Below are 20,311 nucleotides of genomic sequence, written 5' to 3'. Positions count from 1 at the left end.
CACGCAGCGCGGTGCGGGGGCGCGCACGGCACGTGGCGGGGCGGAGCGGGGCCCGGTGGCGGCGGCGGCGGCGGCAGCAGCAGGTGAGTGAGCGAGGGAGTGAGTGAGCGACTGACCGACCGCGGCGGCCTCCGCGCCCCTTCCCGCCCCGCACGGGCCCGGCGGAAAGGGCCCGGCCCGGCCTGGCCGCCCGCCGTTATCCCCGGGAGCGCGGCCTCCCTCAGGCCGCGCCGCAGTGCCCCCCGCGCCGGCCCCGCGCGTCCCCGCCCCGCGCGCACCGAGGACGAAGGGCGTCGGGAGGGCCGGGCCCAGCCCTGCTGCGATCCGCCGCTCTCCCGGGGAACAGAGCTGCGATCCACCCTCTCCGCCGCCCCCGGTCTCGCCGCGGCCGCCCCGGGCGGGCCGTTCCGCTGCTCTGCCGAGCGGTGAATCGCTGCAGCCCCGACACGGCGGAGCGGGCTGCGGGCTGTGTGCCTGCCGGGCCCGCCCGGCCGTGCCTCAGCCCCGGGGCGGGGCCGGAGGGGCGGCTGCCGGCGCCGGGAGCCCGCGGGCAGGGCCGCAGCACACGTGGGCTCTGCCGTGCCGGTGACTCGGGGCAGGGGAGTCATGGCTGAGTCCTCACGGAGCGGCTGCCGCCTCAAGGGGCCCGTGTGACCGGTCCTGCTTGTGATGGGTGGCAGCTGTGGCATCTTGGGCACGTGTGGCTGACGAGCTGCCTCTGCCGGTGCCCGGTCTGTGTGTGACTGTGAAGCACTAACACTATTCTTAGCGTTACTGGTACAGCAGTGTTTAACCAGCAGCTGGAACGTTGTGTACAGGGGAGGAAGAGGATCTTTACACACTCTCCTTTGTCCTGTGTGCTTGTCAGGTACCTGTTAAATCCCATCCTCAGGTTGAGACTCTGTAGCCTGGTGAAGGTGATGTCCAGAGGGCAGGCTCCCCCGAGCAGACTCATTTTTTTATCATAAGGCACCGCTGACCCTGTGGGTGTGTGACCTTTGACTGGTCCCTGTGCCCCAGCAAGTTCTTCTTTGACTAATCATCAGCTGTAATTCTCCCCTTAGGGGCTAACTTCCTGTCCTGAACTGTTTGTAAATCTGCCCTTTGTCACTGGGCATGAGACTTAGAGGAGCAGAGGAAATGATGCCTACCCAGGAATCTGGGTACCTGGCTTCCTCACTTCTCTCGGATGCCCCTGAAATGAGAGACATGATAAGGTCTTTGTCATGAGGAAGGGTTTTCTGTCACTCCTTTCCTGTACTCGAGACCTGATTGCAGCATCCTGTGCCGTGGGCGTGGTTCTGGATGAGTGTGCTCCGTCTGAGGTGTGCATGGTATGAAAATAGAGGATGAATGGCAGCAGGAGGTGATTCCCCAGTCTGTGACAGTGACAGGCAGTAGCTAGACTATCAGAGTTGCTGATATAGAGTCTCAGTCTTGCTGTCTGGGGAGCTGCTGTGAACGGTGTGACCTCAGCCCAAGTACTGCCTTGCAGGTTTCAGAGCCCACTGCCTCTGGCCTCTGCCACACTCCCTGCGTTGACACCTCCGATCTGCTGACTCCAGTCGCTCTCCTCCTCTGCTGCTGCTGCTGGCATGTGAGTGCCACATCTGCCAAGAAGCCAACGTGCTGTTTGAAGGCTTTCCAGGAGCACAAGCTTTCAGTGGTGTCTGTAATGACCCTTCAGCGCGAGTGGATGCCAGGGGCCTCCAGAACTGAACTTGTTCCAGGCGTCATGCGAGGAGCGGCCGTGCTGGTGCGCGTGCCCTCGTGGCCAGAACAATAATAGCTCCACACACGGTAGGCTCCTGTGAGTGCCAACTCCCTCGATCTCCTCCAATGCAGGCTCAGGGATGGACTCCACCTTGTCCCTCTGAAGAGACTCTGCATGCTCTCAGCAGCCACCGGGGGATTCTGCTGCCAGATTCTCCACAAGCTGCCCCGCAGCAGGACTTGCTCAGTGGCAGCCTGGGAGGGGATCAGTTCCTGCACTCGTGTTGCTGCCCTGCCTGTGGACAAACCTGTGTGTGTGTGCTCTGAGCTCTTTGGCCTGCATCGTCTGAACTCAGCAGAGCTCCTGGCAGACTCTTGGCTTGTTTTCCCAAGTGCTCTCTCTGATCCTGTTGCATTCCCTCTCTCAGAGCCCCGAAAGGATGTGAACTTTGGAATGGGGTCTCTGAGCACGCTGCAGACTCGGTGCATGTGTGACACTGTTGCTGAGTAACAGGAGGATTGGTTCATTGCTGTGAGCAGCCCTTCTGTCTGGCTGCAGGGCACCAGCCTTGCCTGGGCCCTTCACCATGTTCCTCCTGCTCCCCTTTGACAGCCTAGTGGTTAATCTCTTGGGGATTTCCATAACTGTCCTCTTCACTCTGCTTCTGGTTTTCATCATCGTGCCAGCAATTTTTGGAGTCTCCTTTGGCATCCGCAAAGTTTACATGAAAACTTTATTAAAGATTTTTCAGGTAAGTCATGTTTTCAGAGTGTTCTCTGTGTTTGCAGAGGTTTCTCCAAGCATGGAAGAGAGGCTTTTGCCTCAGGAGGGGATTTTGGGTGATAGAGTGGAATACAGGGCTGTGGATGTCGTGCTGCTGCCAGTTGACCTCTTTGGCTCATCTCAGCTAAATGCCATTGATGAGACCTCTGTTTGTGGGCTGTTTTTTCCCTGTAATTAATCTAGTAAATCTTCAAGTAAAGCAATAGTCTGGCAAGGTGCAGTCAGCAGGATCTGAGGGGGAGCTTGGAGGGCTTGGTGTCCCAGGCAAGGCAGGGTGCTGCTGCAGTGGTGCCAGCTGTGATGGGGAGGGACCAGAGCCAGCATGTTGCTCCTCTCTGAGTCACATTTGGAGGAAGCAAGAGCAGAGGAGGTAAGGCAGGACATTTGTGCTGCAAGCCCTGAGTGGTCTGTGGCCAGAACCCAGAGCTCTCCACATGCTTCTGTCCTGGAGTGTCACCTCCTGAGCCCTGTCTGGACCTGCTGCCTTGGAGGACAACCAGCAGCCCTTGCCCACCCTCTTGGCACAGAGAGGCCAAGTGGAATTTTCCAGCTTGTTGTCATGCTGTTCCCTTGCCTGCCTTTGGTGCACTAATTTTATAGGCTGTCTCTGAGCCAACACCTCTTGAAGCAAGTTCCTGACCAGACCAGAATTTTTTATCTACTAGGAGTAGTAGGTAAAGCCTATACCACCCTATCCTGGCAGCCCAGGTTAAAGGCAAAGTGTTTGCTAGGGAGGTTTTAGGCTCTTATATATGGAGTTCATGCTGCTAAAGGATGTATGGTATAGCTACTGCTGTTGGAACATGATTATATTATGATTATACCATGATTATATATGATTATACCATGATTGTCCCCAGAGTATCCCTGTACTGGCTGGCTTGGCAAGACAGCCCTGGAGCTCAGCTCTTTAAACTCTTGAGTCCTCCCAAAAGCCTGAGGTATAAATGGGAAGACCCTGGGCTTTGTGAGGGGCTTCATTAACACAGATATTGGAAGACTTGACTACAAATTTACTGACTGAAGCTGGCAGAGAAAAAAGTTTTAAATAGAACTTTTCACAATGTTTTCTTTTTTTTTTCCCCTCTTCCTTCAATTCAGGAACATTTACTCTCAACACCTATATTGGTGTTTGAAGCTATTTTTCTGAAAAGACTGGGAAGTCTATTCCAGTTTTATTAAAGGATCTTAGTGGTTGGATAGAGGAGCACTCATGCACAACTGGTCACTGATTTGGTGGAAAATTCACTCATTAAGTTTGACCATTCAGAACTGTATTTTGGGGGGCTATTTCCCAGCACTCAAGGCCAGTGTTGGGAACCCAGAGGGGCAGGAGCTGGGAGCGTGGCAGAGTCTGGCAGCCTGTGGGACACAGCCAGAGCTGTGAGGCCTGGCTGGCAGCAGCACTCCTGTGTTGGTGGGAGGGAGGGCACCTGTCTGGTGGCTCTCAGGTGGGAGCCTGGGTTTGCTGCTGCCACAGTCAGGATGGAGATGTGCTGGCCTTGCAAGCACTGCCTTCTCCATAGGCTGCTTAACTCCTGACTTCTGGGCTGGCAGCATCCAGGCAATCTTGTGCAATGCTGAAGTGTGGCTGCTGGCAGAGGCAGCTGCAAGGTGAGCAGGACTCTCTGTATGCAGTCAGCATTCCCTCATTGCTGCCTCCTGATCTGCTGCTGGAATGGGCTGAGATTGGGATGCCAGAGTTCACAGCAGCTTCCCCTCCACACAGGGGAGCAGACTGTACACCAGTCCTTCTTCTTCTGAAGCTTCTCCTTCCAGACCTATGTGAATTACAGGCTGTGAAGGTTATTTGGAGGGCAGGCAGGAATACTGCACAGAAATACAGCCTGCAGTTTGTGCTGGTGCCCTTGAAAATTAGCTGATAGAACAAGTAGTCCTGGCACAGGATTTGGCAACCAGCTGTCTGAGGGTGCTTGCTGCTGCTGTTTTGGGCAGATTGCTGAGCTGAGAAGCAGCAGCAGCCATCAGCTGAATCAGAGGGGAAAGGATCCCATCCCATCATCAGCCTGATGTGTCAGCAGCAGCCTGAAAACACAGTCTCTGCTTTGAATTTGGAAGAAACAAGGGTTGAAGAGTAGCACTGGTGCCCTGACCAGCTTCCTGCACTGTGCTGCAGACACCCCAGCAGGCTGCACAGCTCAGACAGCAGCTGTGCAGTGGCAACCACGTGCAAGGTGCAGCAGAGCTGAGAGGTCACAGGAACTGCAGAAAACCTTGCTGTGCCATCTCAGCACTGAGCACTCTTCTTCCCTCTGGCACTCCCAGGCCAGCCTCTGCTTCCACCTCAGCTCAGTTGAGTTCATCACTCACTCTTGCTGTTTTGTATGGAAGCCTCCTACTTCAGCCCCATCTTCTCCCCTGCACTATGGTCCTGCCTGAAAGTCAGCTCTGAAATGGGCAGTAGTGTGGGGTTACTTGCCAATCTTGGTTGTCCTGTCTGTCTTGCAGTGGGCAACACTGAGAATAGAGCGTGGTGCCAAGGAGAAGAACCATCCGTTGTACAAGCCCTATGTCAATGGTGAGATCCTGCCCTGCATGGGGACATGGAGTTCAAAATTCTTGTGGGGAGGTAGGGTGAATGTGGTGTCTCTGAGCAGCTGAGGTCTGCTGGGAAGTCTTTTCCATGTAGGAGGGAGCTCTGTTTCGTGAGGGAGGGCAGGAAGCACCCTGGGAGTGGGGAGGTTTTTGCCTGTCTGCACTGAGAAGGGAAGGGGACTTTGAGGAGGGTGGTTGAGGGAGGACCTTGACTTTTGTCTCCCTTTGAGTGGGCAAGTCCCAGTTTGCTGAGAGCTGCCTGTGGTGTGTTGCAGGCATCATTGCAAAGGAGCCAACGTCCCTGGAGGAGGAGATCAAGGAGCTGCGCCGCAGCGGCAGCGGCAAAGCCCTGGACACCCCTGAGTTTGAGCTCTCAGATATTTTCTATTTCTGCCGCAAAGGCATCGAGACCATCATGGATGATGAAGTGACCAAGAGATTCTCAGCTGAAGAGCTGGAGTCCTGGAACCTGCTCAGCAGGACCAATTACAACTTCCAGTACATCAGCCTGCGCCTCACTGTGCTCTGGGGGCTCGGTGTGCTCATCCGCTACTGCTTCCTTCTGCCCCTCAGGTGACTCCTGCTCCTGGCACCTGCCTGCCAAGAAGGTGCTGGTGGCCTGGTTTTTTCTAGCATGTGGTTTCCCTCTTTCTGCAGGATAGCACTGGCATTTACTGGCATCAGCTTGTTGGTGACTGGTACCACAGTGGTGGGATATTTGCCAAATGGAAGGTGAGTGCATCTTTGAGGGAGAAGCAGATGGGGAGCGCTCCGTGCAGTTTGAGACTTTATAATCCTGAAATTTCCCTACAAAGCTTTCTGTTCTACCACCTGCAGGCAGAGCAGGTGGTCTCTCAGGAATGGGCACCCTGTAATTTTCAACAAGGGGCTTAGATGTGAGCACTAAGCCTGTGGCAGAGCGCTCAGCCCTGGCCTCTTAAAGGAGCAATAACAGAAAAGAGAAAAGGCCAAAAATTTATTCTCATGAGTTAAGAATGAGTGATCATAAGCTGACAGCAAAGCTCAGGACATGCTGTGTTTCTGTAGGAGAGATGTGAAGGCTTGGCTGGATTTCACTGGGCTGAGTGGCACTGTTACAGGGGATATTGTAGGACTGGGGAGTGGGATTTCACTGTGGCACTGTTACAGGGGATATTGTAGGACTGGGGAGTGGGATTTCACTGTGGCACTGTTACAGGGGATATTGTAGTATGTACAATATATATCACATATATATAATATATATAATGGGAGTGATGGTCTCTGTCCTGGGCTGCAGGTGTAAGGACTTCCTGAGCAAACACGTGCACCTGATGTGCTACCGGATCTGTGTGCGTGCCCTCACAGCCATCATCACCTACCACGACAGGTAAGGCCTGTCTGCTCCAGGCTGTCCCTGCCCAGGGGGTGCTCCATGCTGGCCATTATGGAGCTCTCATGCTTCCTTCCCTCTTTCTTCACTTCTGCCTTTGTTTTGTAGAGAAAACAGACCCCGAAATGGAGGCATCTGTGTGGCCAATCACACCTCCCCCATTGATGTGATCATCCTGGCCAGTGATGGCTACTATGCCATGGTAAGGTATCAGCTCTGCCTGGCCACCTGCATGGAGGGAGCAGCAGAGCTTGTTATGGGGCAGGAAGTGGGCAGCAAGAGTCTTTGGAGCATGTAGAACTACTTGACCCTGCATGACATGGTGGGGCACTGTCAGACTCTGTTGTCTGTGGTGTGCAAAGCTCGGCCTGGAGCTCGAAGCACCAGAGCTCTGTGGGTGCAGCTTTGCAAGAAGAGCTCTAGGCTTTGCTGTTGCTGGAAGAGCAAAGTGCTTCCCCAGCTGGACCTCCTGCCATGGGGAAAGCACTTGGGGTTTGCTGTATCTGTCTTTCAGATCACAGCCTGGGACTTTTCCTCTTAGCCTTTCCAGGATAGAGGCAGGAAGATAAACCTCAGTTTGGCTGTGAATGCAGCCTTGACTTCCATGTGTGCCCAGGTCTTGTAACTTGTGTCTTCTTGCCCTGGTCAGGTGGGTCAGATCCATGGAGGGCTCATGGGTGTGATCCAGAGGGCCATGGTGAAAGCCTGTCCCCATGTCTGGTTCGAACGCTCCGAGGTCAAGGATCGTCACCTCGTCGCCAGAAGGTGTGACAGTGTGTGACAGCTGCCTGCAGGGGTGGCTCTGAGGGCTGGGGGAACTCCAGGGCTGCTCACCTCCCTTGGGTGAGGCCTCATAAGTGCTGGGAGATTGTGCCCCTTTGATAGTCCCTGGTGACTGCAGGGTATGGATTATTGTGCTCTGTGGATTGCTACTGAGAGCATCTGTCCCTTCTGCTAATTTTTGACACTTCTCTTTAGGCTCACAGAACATGTCCAGGACAAAAGCAAACTGCCCATTCTTATTTTTCCAGAAGGTGAGTGCAACAAGGCCAGAAAAGCACCAGGTGGAGAAGGCACCTTGAGATAGCACCACATCTCTGTCCCTTTCCTTCTTACACAGCCAAGGGCTTGAGCCCCTCCACTGAAACAAGAGGGACATTGTGTCTTTAGAGCTGAGTGAGCCCAGAGTGCAGGAGACACACATGATGTCCCAGTGACCCTTTCTGTGCACACAGAGAGCAGGGCTTGGATGGAGAGCTAGGGGAGAGTTGCTGGGTTCCTGTTACCCTGCCCTTAAGCCTGTAGCTTAGACTTCTGAGCTGACTTGCAGAGGAAAGTTAAGATTGTGCTTGTCTCTTACAGGAACATGCATCAACAACACATCTGTGATGATGTTCAAAAAGGGGAGCTTCGAAATTGGAGCTACAGTTTACCCTGTAGCCATCAAGGTATGACAAGGCACAAGTCTGTCTGTCCCTCTGTATCTCTGTCTTGGCAGCCCAGCCCAGCCTGGTCTGAGGGCACAGGAAAGCTGAGGTCATTCCATGTAGTGAGCTGAGTTTAGCTCAGTTTGGGGTGGAAGTTGGAGCCTCAGAGAGGGTGCAGCCCCTGCCTGACTTCATGAACTCTTCTGCCTTTGTAGTATGACCCCCAGTTTGGAGATGCCTTTTGGAACAGCAGCAAGTATGGCATGGTGACCTACCTCCTGAGGATGATGACCAGCTGGGCCATTGTCTGCAGTGTCTGGTACTTGCCCCCAATGACCAGGCAGGTAAGGTGAACCAGCCTGTCTGATCACTGTGCTCCTGTGCCCTTTGCTCCTGCTGAACACTCTTGTTTTGCCACAGCCTGAAGAGGACGCAGTGCAGTTTGCCAATCGAGTGAAGTCAGCCATTGCCAGGCAGGGGGGCCTTGTGGATCTGCTCTGGTGAGTCCAAGCAGGCTTTTCTCTTCCTGGTGCCAGAGTTCCTTGTCCTGGGATGTGCTCATGGGCTGTAGAGCTCCTTTTGTTTCTTGCTTAGGGTAGAGTTCTACCCCCTTGCTTAGGGTAGAGCAGGCTTCTGGAGGAATATCCTTCTGTGGCAGGGACCAAAGTCTTTGCTGCTTCTGTGTGCTGGGCATCAGAGCTTCATTCTCTGATTGTAGCTTTCATTGGGATGCCCTGGGTTTGACTTGTTCCTACTCAGCAAGGTGTGTCCAGCTTGGGAACTTGCTTTCCTAGGCCCTGAGGTCTCAGAGCTCAGGAGGCAGGCAGGCAGTCTCCTGTAGCTCTGCTAGAGTAGCTCATGTTTCTGGCAGAGTTGCTATTTTGAGCACAGTGCAGGGCCATGGGGGCAGCTCCTGGCAGAACCAGGTGAGAAAGTGATGCTCTTTGGGGACAGGTGTGCCACCAGGGCAGCTGGAATTCGGACTTGCCCTGAACACTCCCAGATGAAGATGCTGCCTGCCTGCAGCCTCTCTGATTTGACTCTCTCCCCAGGGATGGAGGACTGAAAAGGGAGAAGGTGAAAGATGCTTTCAAGGAGGAGCAACAGAAACTCTACAGCAAAATGATTGTAGGCAGCCATGAAGACCGGAGCCGCTCCTGAGTGCGCTGCCTCCAGCACTGCCACCCTGCCTCCAGCACCAGCCAGGGCTTGTCTGGAGCACCTCTCAATCTTTGGACTTGGGCTACTCCAGAGCTGCTGGGACTGGCTTTTTCATCCTCTGGCTGTTGTTTTGAGGAGCACTATTGCTGCCTGGAGTCTCTAGGCCTTTGGCAGCTCATGGCAAAGATGCCTTCTTGTTACTGTTACAGTGAAGCCCCTTGCAGGGGCAGTATTAAATGAAACTCTTATGGTGTCCTGTGCTTCCATCTGGTGTGTCCAGCCCCAGGGAAGGACTGGTGTGATGTGTATGTGTGTCAGTCACAAGTCTCTCACAACACAAAAGCTGCTGAGCTGTGCTGAAATTGGCTGCTTTGACAACCAAGGGAATCCTCATCAGCCTGTCCCACTCATGTGTGAGGCATAAACCCCCTAGGAGCAGAATGTGCCTCTCAGGCCATTTTCAGATCCACTTCCAGGAGAAATCTTTTTCTTTTGCCACCTTCCTGTCAGCTTGACCCAGACTGTTGCTTCTACAGTGTCAGTAACAGCCTCTTCACTGCTCCTGGTGCAGTAAGGATCAGACTCCTTGGAAATCTCCCTCTGTCCCCTGGGGCTGTGGGGTGCCAGGTGTCACTGGAGTGGCAGGTGGGGCTCCTGAGGAATCTGAACGTGCTATAGTAGGAGCCTGGAGTGTGTAGGAGAGCCCAAGACTTCATGGCTAGGGCAGCAAATCCCTTTTCAGATGTCTCCTGAGGGAAACAGTGGCATCTGACCTTGTCATGCACACACGAGACCTGAAATCTTGTGGCCCTTTTTGCTCTGCATGTAAATTATTTGGTAAAACAACCTGCATTTGAGCATTTCTCCCATGTACTTTCCCATTTTCCTTACATTCCTACAAACCTGAGCACTTACACTGGGTTCTCTGCTCTTACAAGCAAGGGCTGTTTCACTGCTACCTGCTGAAGCCTGCTTGCATTTCCTAGTGCTCTGGAGAAGGCAGTTATCCAAGTGCCTCCTTTGTACCTTGAGTGTTTGTTGGGAAGGGCATCTGCTATGCCAGGTGAGGACAGCTGCTCTGTGTAAGTGGCCTTAAATCTGAATTTTCAACTTTTTTATGTACCTGATGGAACTTTGCTGCTCTGGCTGCCAGCTCAGGGGCCATTTGGATGAAGAGCCCTGCACCTTGCTGTGGTGTGGGGAGCCCTGGGGGGAGCTGCAGCGAGCTGTGGGTTGCTGAGGCAGTGCTGTGCTCACTGTGTGCTGTGGATGGCTGCAGCTGGGGACACACCTGCTGGGGACAGGGACTCTGCTGCCAGGCTCTCCTCCCCGTTCAGCAGCCCCTCCTGAGCCCTGTCAAAGGCTGTGTCCCCAGAGCTCTCCTCTCTGGGGGTGGCATGGACGTTTCCTTCAGGTGCTCAGCCCTTGCCATGTCCTCAGGCACTTGGATCCAGCTGCAGGTGCCCACAAATCTGCCTGCAGCTGGGTGCCCTGTGCCTGATGCCACAGCAATCTGCAGAGCCCTCCTCAGCTTTGCAGGACATCCAGCCACCCTGCTGTGCTTGGGGACAGTCCCCAGCAGCATTCAGGACACTCCACAGCAGGCAAGGAGCTGGCTGGACAGGTTAGGAGGCACACATCCATCTTTCCTTGGCTCTCCCACCCCATGCCCCCAGTCAATATGTCTCTCTCCGATGAGAAAGTTAATAAATTTAGCTCTAGATTAAAAGTATCGATCATTTCATTTGTAAGCCATAAATAACCAAGGGGGGAGCACTGTGTGGCCCACGGGGTAGGGGCTGCTGGCTCTGGCTGCAGCAGCCGTGCACCCCACTGGGGCCAGGAGCCCTCATATGCATTCTGCCCGGATGCTGGCATTGATTTGCTATTAGTCTCCACGCACCACCCAGTAGCACATCATTCCCGGAGCTGCTATTAATGGCCTTTTGATAAATAATCACTTGTAAGTCAATAAATTTTTATTAAACAGTGTGGCGCTTTGATTTATGAAAATCCGACGGGGTTTGTCTGGGAGAAAAGGGATGCGGAATTGAAGCGGAGCTGCCATCCATCTGCCTGCCAGCCTGGCCTGCCTTGTGCTGCACCCCCTGCGTGGCTCCTGGCTCTGCCCATGCAGCCTGAGGCTGCCTGGCACCAGGGCCAGCCTGGGCAGAGCTGCTGCTTGCTGCTGACGGCTCTCCCAGCACTGAGGGGGCACAGCTCTGCTGCAGCAGCGAGTGCTCAAAGCGGGCAGCCCAAGGAGAAGGGGCAGTCCTGCCTGCCAGGCTGGTCCCTGCCTGGATCAGCACTCTTTGGGGTCCTGTCTCAATGTGGGGATGCACAGGGCAGCCAGGCTGCAGCAGCCATTTGTCACTCTCCCTGGCTACAGCAGGCCCTTTGCCACCTGCTTTATTTGTCTCCCAGCCCTGACGTGGCATCAGACAGGTGTTAAACTACTTAATCACTTTAAAATTGTTTTAATTTTCTGTTTTGTATTGATCTCCACAGCACCAATTAATCAGCTCACTGGACCAGGCAGTTAGTACATTAAAAATTGTCAGCCAAGCTGGGCAGCTTAGAAAATGTTAAAAAAATATCCCACCAGCAGCCCCTCACTTCTCCCACCATGTGGAACCTGCTCCTGCCCAGCGCTGGCTCTGTCCACAGAGCGATGTGTCCCTCCTGGTGGCACTGCCACCGTGCTCCCCTGGGAGATCCCTGCCATCCCAAAGGCTCCATCGGCTCCGTCCTGGCCCAGCATCTGTCCCATGGAGGGGCTGCATGGCTGAGAGGGGAGCACTACAAACCCCGTGCTCCCTGCAGGGGCTGGACAGGGACCTGTGCAGGGACAGCAGTCCCCTAAGCTCTGGAAAAGTGGCACCAAGCACTCAGGTGTCCTTGCAAAGTGCCCAGAGCCCAGTGAGAGATTCAAGAGGGCTTTAAGCCAAGCGTGGGCCTTGGCAGGCTGCACAGCAATGATCTGCAGCCCCACAAACGGCTGGTGCCCGGGCCACTGAAAGGTCCCAGTGGCCCAAGTGTGGACTCAGCCACATTGCAGGTGCTGCCTGCAGCCTCAGGGAGGGGCAGCCCTTCCCCAGCCCCACTCCAACCCCTTCCTGTGCCTCTGCCATGCTGCTATCAGTGCCTGGTGGGCCGGCAGCACCTTATCTGCTATCGATTTCCTTCCAAGACACAGCCCACGTGTTTGCTCACACCTGGCTGGCACTTAGCTGGCTCTTGGCTGAACAACTGCCAAGCTTGCCCAGCCTTCAGCGCTGTGTCTGTGCCAGCTGGAGCTCCTTTGGTGTCCTGAGCAGGTAGGGGCAGCTGGCACCCACAGCTGGCACCCACAGCTGGCATGCCACTGGTGAGCCAGAACAGGGGGTGTGCAGAGCCAGGTGCACACAAATATCTGTGTGTGCAGCCCCCTGTGCAGCACAGAGCAGGGGGGGACCCAACAGGCTGGCAGGCAAACACACTGGGGCTATTGATGGCACATCAATCCTGCAGCCCCGACAGGTGAATGGGCTCTCACTCACACTGTTAAGATAAATGATATTTATTTGCTGCTAAGAGCTTCCAATAAGAGGCCCCAGTGAGTGACTTTTGAACCAGCAGCTCTTGCTGCTGGTACACACCCAAACCAGGGAAAACCCTGGGAAAATCTCCAGGGCTCCCCTGCTTCTCTGGGCATTTCCTGTCCCACATGCAGCACCACCCTGCCTGGCATGCAGACCCTGCCCCATCCATCCTATCCCCAACCCTTCTCTAGCCCAGCCTCACAAGGCCACCCTGGACCACATGCCCACGAAACAAGTGCTGGGACTTGACTGGGACCTTTATTTCATCAATAAAAGCCGTGCAGGATGGCACAGCTGCACCTGACACTACCAGAGTGCTGCTCCCAGCCCTGTGAGCCGTGCTCCCCGTGCAGCTTCAGCCAGCCCATGCCAGCAGCCAGGCAGGGTCTCTGCTGCTCAGGGGGGTCAGAGGGGCAGGCTGTGCCCCTGCTCAGCCGCTGTGAGTGCCCAGGCCCAGCATTGAGAAGGCTGCACGGTGCTTCCTCAGCAGCAGCCGGATCTTCTCGTCATCCGAGTCTGGGTCCAGGGGTTTGTTGTACTCATCGTCCTCGGTCTCGGAGGCCGCCCGCTCTCCGCCAGAGCCCCCCGCCCGCTGCGAGGATGAGGAGGGCTCCAGGGCACTCTTCTTCCTCCATTTGGTCCGTCGGTTCTGGAACCAGACCTGGTGCCCCAGCTCAGTTAGCAGCCAGCACGCTGCACGCCCCGTGCCACGCAGGAAGCCATACTCACCTTCACCTGGGACTCGGTCATGCCCAGGGAATAGGCCAGCCGTGCTCTCTCCGGACCTGCCAGGTACTTGGTCTGCTCAAACGTCTTCTCCAGAGCAAAGATCTGGTGTCCTGTGAAGGTTGGGCGCGTGTGCTTCTTCTTGTGGATGCTGTCAGCCAAGTGAGCAGGGGCTACGGGAGAGGAAGAGACAAGAGGGTGAGCTCTGGGCAGCCCACGACTCTGGACAGCTCTGTCTGCACTCACCAGCCCTCAGTGACCAAAGAGTCCCTCCACACCTGCTCCTCTCCAAATTAAAACTTTATTCCCGCTTCAGGGCTTCAGCCCTGTCCCAGGAGGGCTGAGCTGCCCACTGTGGAGGTCCCACAGAGGTGGGATAGGCACCTCCTGGTCAAGGACAGTGCTAAGTGGTTCTGCTGGGAGGGTAAGGGTTGCTATCAGCAGTGCTTGACCCCAGAGCCATGCAGCAGTGGGAACACTGTGTCCCCATGTCCCACACCTTGCAGGATGCAGGACAGAAGACAGCCAGAGCTGGTCATTGGCTCGTAGCTGCCTAACCCATCTGCTCCAAAATCATCACCTGCAAAGGGGGGAAGGGGACCAGAGCTGCAGGTTCTGAACAGCTGCTCGCAGCCTCCTGAGGCTTTCCACGGGACAGCGGATGCACCCGTCCCACCTGCCCTGTGGGACAGCAGCAACATGCCCTGCAATTCCTCCTGACAGCTCTCCACCAGTGCTGCCAGCCTGGGGCTCCTGGTCCTGCCTATCTCTGCCATGAATTACCCAGGCACTGACCCCCATTGAGGCTGCCTGAGAGACAGGGAGATCTTGTGAGTCAGAGCACTCTGCCTGTCCTTGCCAGCTGTGGCTGCCTGGGTGCAAAGAATTGGCTCTAATGACAAATCCTGGCAGGAGTGGGGGCAGTTGGTCCTCTGGCCTCTGTTGTACGTGCACGACTCGCTCTGTCCTCCCTCTCTTAGTGAGCTCTCTGTGGGTGTATGAAAGTCAAGAGCCTTATGCTTGTTCATGCAGGCTCTGTCCCCCCTGCCTGCCCCACTCCCCAGACACTCCCTGGCTCTGCTGCCTCTGGGGCACCGCTCCTGTCTCTTTGCTTTTGCAGTTTTCCACTGTGTGAAAGTGGCCAGTATTTGTCATTAGAGCCAAAAAGTTCTGTGACCATTTGAGGTCCAGCAGCTCCAGCGCTGGGCTCCTTCCCACTGCCCGCTGGCCAACCTCATGCAGGGCAATGGAACAGACACAGCCTGGCCCATGCCCTTGCCCTGTTGCGGTCCGTTTGTAGCCTCACGGCGCCCATCCCCACTCACCCACCCGGCCCGCAGCAGCCGCTCCGAGCCCCCCGTACTTACGGCCGCCGCACTGCCGGCCCGCCCGCCACTCCGGGGCCGCCTCCGCCCAGCAGCTCCGGCCCCGCGGCAGGTACTCGCCACCGGCCTTGGGGAGGGCGCCCACCTGGGGCCCGTAATAGACGCCCGGCGAGCTCAGTCCGTTAAATCCGCCCGCGTGCGGGTAACCGGGGAGGATGCTGCCGTTCGGTGCCGCCGCGGGCCGGCCGAGGATGTCGGAGATGCCGTGGGGAGTGCCAGCAGCCAGCTGGGCACCCAGCCCGGGGGGTCCCAGCTTGTAGAAGGAGCTCTGCACTGAATACTGGCAAACGGGCGCCTTGGCCTCGGGGAAGGGGCCCAGCGAGGGGCCGTTGAGCAGAAAGGTGCCCGGCAGGTTGGCATCCATGGCTCCAGCACCGAGGCGGCACTCAGAGCCCGCAAGCCCGGAGGTGCGACGGCTGGCCCATTACCGTCGGCCCGGGGGCTGTGCAGAGCCCCGGGGTCCGCGCTGGCCGGGGGTGAGGCTGGCACGGCGGTCCCGGGATGCTCCCGGTGACCTCGGGGGGCTCCGGCCCCGGCCCCTCAACTTGGGCTCGGGCAGCGCCAACATTTCTCTGATAAAGACGGGGTCCATTAGAATAACGCGCTCCCATTGGCCGCGCGGCTGCGGGCGGCGCGCCCATTGGCCAGGACTCGGCGGCCGCGCCTCCCATTGGCTGAGCCTGGGCGGCAGCGTCTGATTGGTGCGGGCCAGACAAATGGGGCTTTGAACAGCGGCGGCGGCGGGGACGGGACACGGGACACGGGACACGGGACACGGGACACGGGATATGGGATATGGGATATGGGATATGGGACACGGGACACGGACACGGGACACGGGACACGGGACACGGGACACGAGATATGGGATATGGGACACGGGACACGGACACGGGACACGGGACACGGGACACGGGACACGGGATATGGGATATGGGACACGGGACACGGGACACGGGACACGGGACACGAGATATGGGACACGGGACACGGGACACGGGACACGGACACGGGACATGGGACACGGGATATGGTACACGGGACACGGGATATGGGACACGGGATATGGGATGCAGGACACGGGATATGGGACATGGGATATGGGACACGGGATATGGGATATGGGACACGGGACACGGGATATGGGACACGGGATATGGGACACAGGATATGGGACACGGGATATGGGACACAGGACACGGGAATGGGTCGGGATGGGATGGGATGGGATGGGATGGGATGGGATGGGATCCATGGGATGGGATGGGATGGGACAGGACAGAACATGGGAATGGGTCGGAATGGGTCGGGATGGGTTGGGATGGCATGGAATGGGTCAGGATGGGATGGGACGGGACAGGACACGGGACACGGGACACAGGACATGGGACACAGAGCACAACATGACTCGGAAATAGGTCGGGATGGATGGGATGGGACGGGACAGGACATGACACGACACGGGAATGGGTCGGGATAGGGGGAATGGGTTGGGATACGTGGGATGGGACGGGATGGGATGGGACGGGACGGAGCAGGACACTGGAATGGGTCGGGGTGGATGGGATGGGAAGGAACGGGTCGGGACAGACGGGACAGGACAGGACAGGACACGGGAATGGGTCGGGATGGGACGGGACGGGTCAGGACACGGAATGGGTTGGGATGGGACGGGACGGGTCAGGACACGGGAATGGGTCGGGATGGGACGGGACGGGTCAGGACACGGAATGGGTTGGGATGGGAAGGGATGGGTGGCATACAGGACCGGAGCGCGGGGCGGCGCGGACCCTGGACAGCGCCGGGCGGGCCGCTGCTCTCCGGTGCGGTCTCAGCAGCGCCGCGGCCCCCGGGCCAGCCCCCGCCGGGGTGGCGCGGACGCTTCCCTGCTCGCCCACCCTGGGAGAGGCCGGCGCAGCCCCTCGGGGGCTCCTGCTCCCTTCAGCTGCTCCAGGAACGGCAGAGATGCGGCCGCCCCCGCCCTCCCGGCAAGAGGGGACCCGGCCCCGGGCTCTCCATCATCCCCACCTTTGGAAAAGCAGAGACGAGACACTGTTTGTGTTGATTTATTTATTAATTCATATTCTGATAGCTGGTGTACAGGGAAATGATCTATACATCAGGGGCCTAAGACAGGGAGATCCAAAAGGCTTGTTTCCATAACAATTAAAAAAAGAAAATAAAAGTAATCTTTAAAACTTCTAAAAAGCTTCTAGTGTGCAGACTGCAGCATTCTCTAGGCTCAATGTCGGGTGCAGCCTCCCCCTACCAGCCCTACAAGCAATCTGAGCGCAAAGCAATGTCACTGCAGGTGCCTGGCACGGTTGCAGCACAGCACATTCCCTACGGCATACACAAGGCCAAAGCACTGGACCCACACACAACTCTAGGGTGATGCTACGGAGTCAGCTGTTGCAGTGGGTCTAGGGAGGTTATTGTACGCAGCAAGGGTGATGGATGGAGAGTCTGTGCCTGTATGGCTCAGCTTTGGGGCGGGGAGGGGACTGCTTTGCTCTCCGAGGCTAAGCTGGGTCAGTGGCTTCGCTGCAGCGAGGCTTTCAGGGCAGCCAGGGGCTCTCCCAGCAGATGTGCACCCACTGAAAGGCAGGGCTGCCCTGCCAAGGCCACCAGCACGGAGCCTGAAGCTGGAGGGGCGCTTGTTCTGCACCTGGCCACAGAGAACAATCTCAGACTCTGCAAAGCAGGGCCGTGGCCACTTCCAGGAGAAAGAGCAGGGGGTCCCCACATCACTGTGCTACAAAGGGCCAGGTCCCCACATCAGCTGGGTAAAGACAGGGTCAGGGACCTGGGACCAAGTGCCACTACCTTCTCCCTGCTCTCCTGGGCTCAAGTATTACAACAGGGTCAATGTCCTGCCCAGCTCTGAGCTGTCTGGGCAGCTCTGCCCAGCACAGCTCTCCTGCTGCTAGAGCAGCCTGGAGGCTGCCCCAGCGCCCAGGGCTCAGGCAGATTCCACCTGGAGAAAACGCAGCCACCGGGGCAGCAGCAGCTCCCGTGGCTCTGGGTTTGGTCCCGGGAGAGTCAGAATCCAGGGCTGTTCACCCCCTTGCAGGGAGGCCAGGGTCCCTGCAAAGCCCTTGCCTGGGGTGCATATTGCACAGCTGCTGGCTATTGCTAGCTCCTGGCTCATCTCCTGAGCAGATATTGTGCTGAGTAGAGCTAGGCACAACCCCACGTTGTGGCACAAGCACCTCCTGCTCTCTCTCTCTGCACAATCCTCCCTGGGCCCCGAGCACCTCAGCGCAGCTCTACAGCTTCAACCCAGCTGGAGCCAGCACGAACTGGGGCTGGAGCCTGGGACTGCACCTCTAGTCCCCCCCTCTTCAGGCCAGGAAGGGGCCAGGCTCAGGCAGAGGGGCACAGGACAGGGGCAGGGCTGCTGCCCTCTCGCTCCTACAGCCTTCCTGGTCACGTATTCCAAAGGCTTTGCCCACCCTGCAGCCTGAAGAGGTATATGAGAGCAGAGCTGTCAGTGCTTTGTACATACTGCTAGAGTGTCCCTAGGGGTTTGCATAGTATTTATTGGTTCATATACACAAGGCTGATTGCTGTACAGTTTACACTTTCAACAGAAGCAACGAGCTCAGTGCTCTGCCCTGATGGGAGACTTTGCACGTGCTGGGGAGAGGAAGGGCAGCCCTGCACCAGCCCCTCTGCCCAGGGCAGCCGTGCTCCCTGCGGCCTCCCCTTGCACCCTCCGGCCACTGCTGCCCTCCCCAAAGCCCAACACTCACAGGGAGGGATGAGAAGCAAGTCCAGCAGAGGCAGCACAGGCATTTGCAGGGGGGGCCAAGCACCTCTCCTTCCACGCTGAGCTGGGCCATGCTGTCCCAGCTTTCCTCCTGCAGCTGGAGCTCACACCTGGGGATGCATCTACACATGGAGGTGCAATCTCCTTCCCTCTCCTTTTCTTCTGCTCCAGCTCTTGCCTCCCCAGGGAGCTGAGAGCACGCCCCTGGTGTGTGGTGCTGTCTCTGGGGCAAGGATGGAGGCCCCTCATCTGTTTGAAGTACTGTAGCTCATGCGTCTTGCAGTCAGTCAGTCATGCGGATAGGAGGGTAAGTATATCTCATACAGGAATCATGCCATTAGCCTATAGAAACATGTACAGCCAGCCCTGCTCCCCTCCACTCTCTGCTCTCCTCTCCTCTCTCCTCAGGTATGTGTCAGAACGTGGGTGAAGTTCAGTGGTTTGGTGTTGAGGTGTGATCCTGGAGAGAGAGACACAGAAATGGGGTTACCAGGGATCCGTGGTGGCACATCCAGGGTTAATGGTGAGGGCTGGGAAGCCCCTTCTGTACACTGTGCTTGTCCCACATGCACCCATGCAACCACAAGACAAGTTTTGGGGGGTTGTCAGACAGTGACAGAGCACCATTAAGTGGCAGGCCTGGAGCCAGGATCAGTGACCTGGGTGGCACTGATGGTGCTGCCCCATCTGCTCAGAGCAGCAAGCAGCAGCTGAGCTGCACCAGCGTGGCACTGGGAGGGAGCTGGGAGGGCTGCTCTAGGACCTGGGATGGAGGAGGCCAGCCCTGAGCCTTCAGGTACACCCCACTCTCCCAGCAGTGAGGAAGACCTTCCCCAGGGCACACCCAGGGCCACTTTCACACAGTGGAAAACTGCAAAAGCAAAGAGACAGGAGCGGTGCCCCAGAGGCAGCAGAGCCAGGGAGTGTCTGGGGAGTGGGGCAGGCAGGGGGGACAGAGCCTGCATGAACAAGCATAAGGCTCTTGACTTTCATACACCCACAGAGAGCTCACTAAGAGAGTGGAGAGAGAAGGGAGAGGGAGGACAGAGCCAGTCGTGCATGTACAAATAGAGGCCAGAGGACCAACTGCCCCCACTCCTGCCAGGATGCAGGGCAGGGCAGCTGGGGAGCACCATGCAACAGCTTCCCCCAGTGCTGCACTGCCAGCCCAGCAGTGAGTATGCAGAGAAAAATGGTGCAGCTCGGCTCAAATGTGCTGTGCCAAGCACCCTGCCTTCAACCTGGCCTAGTCCCACTCCACAGGGGCATCAGGGAATGCACAAGGCTTCAGGGGTCATTCTGAGCTCAGTGAGGATCAATGGAAGAAATGTCCTCTGTCAAAGGTGGGTGCCCTGTTGTCAGCCCCTACAGGTGTCACGTTCCTGCACTTGCCACTCCTGCAGCACCCTGCCAAGGCCTGCCCCATCCTGCCTTCAGCAGACTCAGTGCTTTCCTCTGCATGGCTGGCAGAGGCAGCAGCTGCAAGTCCCACAGCAGTGCTGTGAGCACAGGGAGGAGCTGCACATCCCACAGCAGTGCTGTGAGCACAGGGAGGAGCTGCATGTCCCACAGCAGTGCTGTGAGCACAGGGAGGAGCTGCATGTCCCACAGCAGTGCTGTGAGCACAGGGAGGAGCTGCACGTCCCACAGCAGTGCTGTGAGCACAGGGAGGAGCTGCACATCCCACAGCAGTGCTGTGAGCACAGGGAGGAGCTGCATGTCCCACAGCAGTGCTGTGAGCACAGGGAGGAGCTGCACATCCCACAGCAATGCTGTGAGCACAGGGAGGAGCTGCATGTCCCACAGCAGTGCTGTGAGCACAGGGAGCAGCTGC

The 20,311-nt window shown here is 57.1% G+C and overlaps 3 protein-coding genes across 5 annotated transcripts in view; 1 reads left to right on the top strand and 2 right to left on the bottom strand.

Annotated features, from left to right (window-relative positions):
• Positions 1 to 31: 31 nt before the first annotated feature.
• Positions 32 to 9,266, top strand: GPAT4 (glycerol-3-phosphate acyltransferase 4). The gene is made up of 13 exons (XM_066567374.1): positions 32 to 83; positions 1,496 to 2,465; positions 4,967 to 5,036; positions 5,329 to 5,626; positions 5,711 to 5,785; positions 6,333 to 6,422; positions 6,534 to 6,627; positions 7,075 to 7,190; positions 7,404 to 7,459; positions 7,788 to 7,873; positions 8,068 to 8,196; positions 8,273 to 8,352; positions 8,905 to 9,266. The coding sequence occupies exons 2-13, from the start codon at positions 2,301 to 2,303 to the stop codon at positions 9,011 to 9,013; spliced, it is 1,368 nt and encodes a 455-aa protein (XP_066423471.1). The 5' UTR covers positions 32 to 83; positions 1,496 to 2,300; the 3' UTR covers positions 9,014 to 9,266.
• A 3,758-nt stretch (positions 9,267 to 13,024) lies between these two features.
• On the bottom strand, positions 13,025 to 15,069 carry NKX6-3 (NK6 homeobox 3). Its single transcript, XM_066567453.1, has 3 exons — positions 14,688 to 15,069; positions 13,324 to 13,493; positions 13,025 to 13,255 (listed from the first exon to the last, which is right to left on the bottom strand). Exons 1-3 carry the CDS (start codon positions 15,067 to 15,069, stop codon positions 13,025 to 13,027), a joined length of 783 nt encoding a protein of 260 aa, XP_066423550.1.
• Positions 15,070 to 16,760: 1,691 nt separating this feature from the next.
• Positions 16,761 to 20,311, bottom strand: part of ANK1 (ankyrin 1) — a 69,963-nt gene continuing 66,412 nt past the window's right edge. For all 3 annotated transcript variants that reach the window (XM_066567426.1, XM_066567427.1, XM_066567428.1), the window contains one exon: positions 16,761 to 18,937. Coding sequence is in view for 1 of the 3 variants with exons in the window: in XM_066567428.1 (XP_066423525.1) it covers positions 18,911 to 18,937 (27 nt within the window). In the remaining 2 variants the exon portion in view is untranslated. The remainder of the gene's footprint in view (positions 18,938 to 20,311) is intronic.

The sequence above is a fragment of the Molothrus aeneus genome, chromosome 29, assembly GCF_037042795.1.
Source record: "Molothrus aeneus isolate 106 chromosome 29, BPBGC_Maene_1.0, whole genome shotgun sequence".
Taxonomy (NCBI): Eukaryota; Metazoa; Chordata; class Aves; order Passeriformes; family Icteridae; genus Molothrus; species Molothrus aeneus.
The sequence above is the reverse complement of the archived record's forward strand: the minus strand, read 5'-3'. Positions and strand labels throughout refer to the sequence as shown.

What these genes read in the sequence shown, in the direction of transcription:
- GPAT4 (XM_066567374.1), top strand. Translation starts at nt 2,301, where the DNA reads ATGTTCCTCCTGCTCCCCTTTGACAGCCTAGTGGTTAATCTCTTGGGG. An exon ending in CGTCACCTCGTCGCCAGAAG is followed by an intron (nt 7,191 to 7,403) that starts GTGTGACAGTGT and finishes ACTTCTCTTTAG; the next exon opens with GCTCACAGAACATGTCCAGG. An exon ending in TTTACCCTGTAGCCATCAAG is followed by an intron (nt 7,874 to 8,067) that starts GTATGACAAGGC and finishes CTGCCTTTGTAG; the next exon opens with TATGACCCCCAGTTTGGAGA.
- NKX6-3 (XM_066567453.1), bottom strand. Translation starts at nt 15,069, where the DNA reads ATGGATGCCAACCTGCCGGGCACCTTTCTGCTCAACGGCCCCTCGCTG. An exon ending in GGGCCGGCAGTGCGGCGGCC is followed by an intron (nt 13,494 to 14,687) that starts GTAAGTACGGGG and finishes CCTCTCCCGTAG; the next exon opens with CCCCTGCTCACTTGGCTGAC. An exon ending in TGACCGAGTCCCAGGTGAAG is followed by an intron (nt 13,256 to 13,323) that starts GTGAGTATGGCT and finishes CTGGGGCACCAG; the next exon opens with GTCTGGTTCCAGAACCGACG.